The sequence below is a fragment of the Galeopterus variegatus genome, unplaced genomic scaffold, assembly GCF_000696425.1.
Source record: "Galeopterus variegatus unplaced genomic scaffold, G_variegatus-3.0.2 Scaffold1737, whole genome shotgun sequence".
Taxonomy (NCBI): domain Eukaryota; kingdom Metazoa; phylum Chordata; class Mammalia; order Dermoptera; family Cynocephalidae; genus Galeopterus; species Galeopterus variegatus.
Window position 1 is genome coordinate 122279 of NW_007727848.1, and position 638 is coordinate 122916.

General features: G+C 54.2%; 1 protein-coding gene across 1 annotated transcript in view; it reads left to right on the top strand.

The window, feature by feature from the left end:
- Window positions 1-422: 422 nt before the first annotated feature.
- Window positions 423-638, top strand: part of LANCL2 (LanC lantibiotic synthetase component C-like 2 (bacterial)) — a 55723-nt gene continuing 55507 nt past the window's right edge. Inside the window, exon 1 of the mRNA XM_008578662.1 lies at window positions 423-599. Coding sequence (XP_008576884.1) covers window positions 423-599 — 177 coding nt within the window. The remainder of the gene's footprint in view (window positions 600-638) is intronic.

Below are 638 nucleotides of genomic sequence, written 5' to 3' on the forward strand. Positions count from 1 at the left end.
CCACTAATTGGGAATCCCCGGAGGGCAGAAACTATCTTTTTAATCTCTTCCTGATCATCTTGTAATTTCTGGCGCTAGGTGTTTGCTAAATGGAAGAAAACTGAAATGAGATTTTCCTCAAGGAGGAGAAATCAGTATATCTATTTGAGTCTAAATAGATAACAGGAGGAATAAGAAGACTCGACAGAGACTGTGAAGTTAATCATACCGTAATCATACAAACGCGAACACGTGTTTGCCTGAGACCTTTTCACAAAACCTGCTCCGCTTCCGGCCAACTAAATTAATACTGGAAGAATCTCTGCTTTCATGTAATCTCTTGTTACCGAAGAAGTCCATTTATTCAAAGCAAAGGGACTGCAAATAAAACAAAAGGAATCGAAGGCCTGCGCCCCTCCTCCCAGCCGCCCCCTCCCGCAGCGATGAGCAGTCTGGCGTCCGGGGCTCCCCGGCGGCGTCTCGGGCTGTCTGACCGTCTCCTCTTCTGCAGGTGCATCTACGTCCGCAGCCTCATCACGCGGCAGCGGCTGCTGCTCCCGCGGCGGTTGCGCCAGGCCCGGGGACGCACAGGGACGGCGGGCGACCGCCCACGACGGCCAGCTCGGCGCGGCGGCCGTCCCGCGGGAACGAGCCCGCGC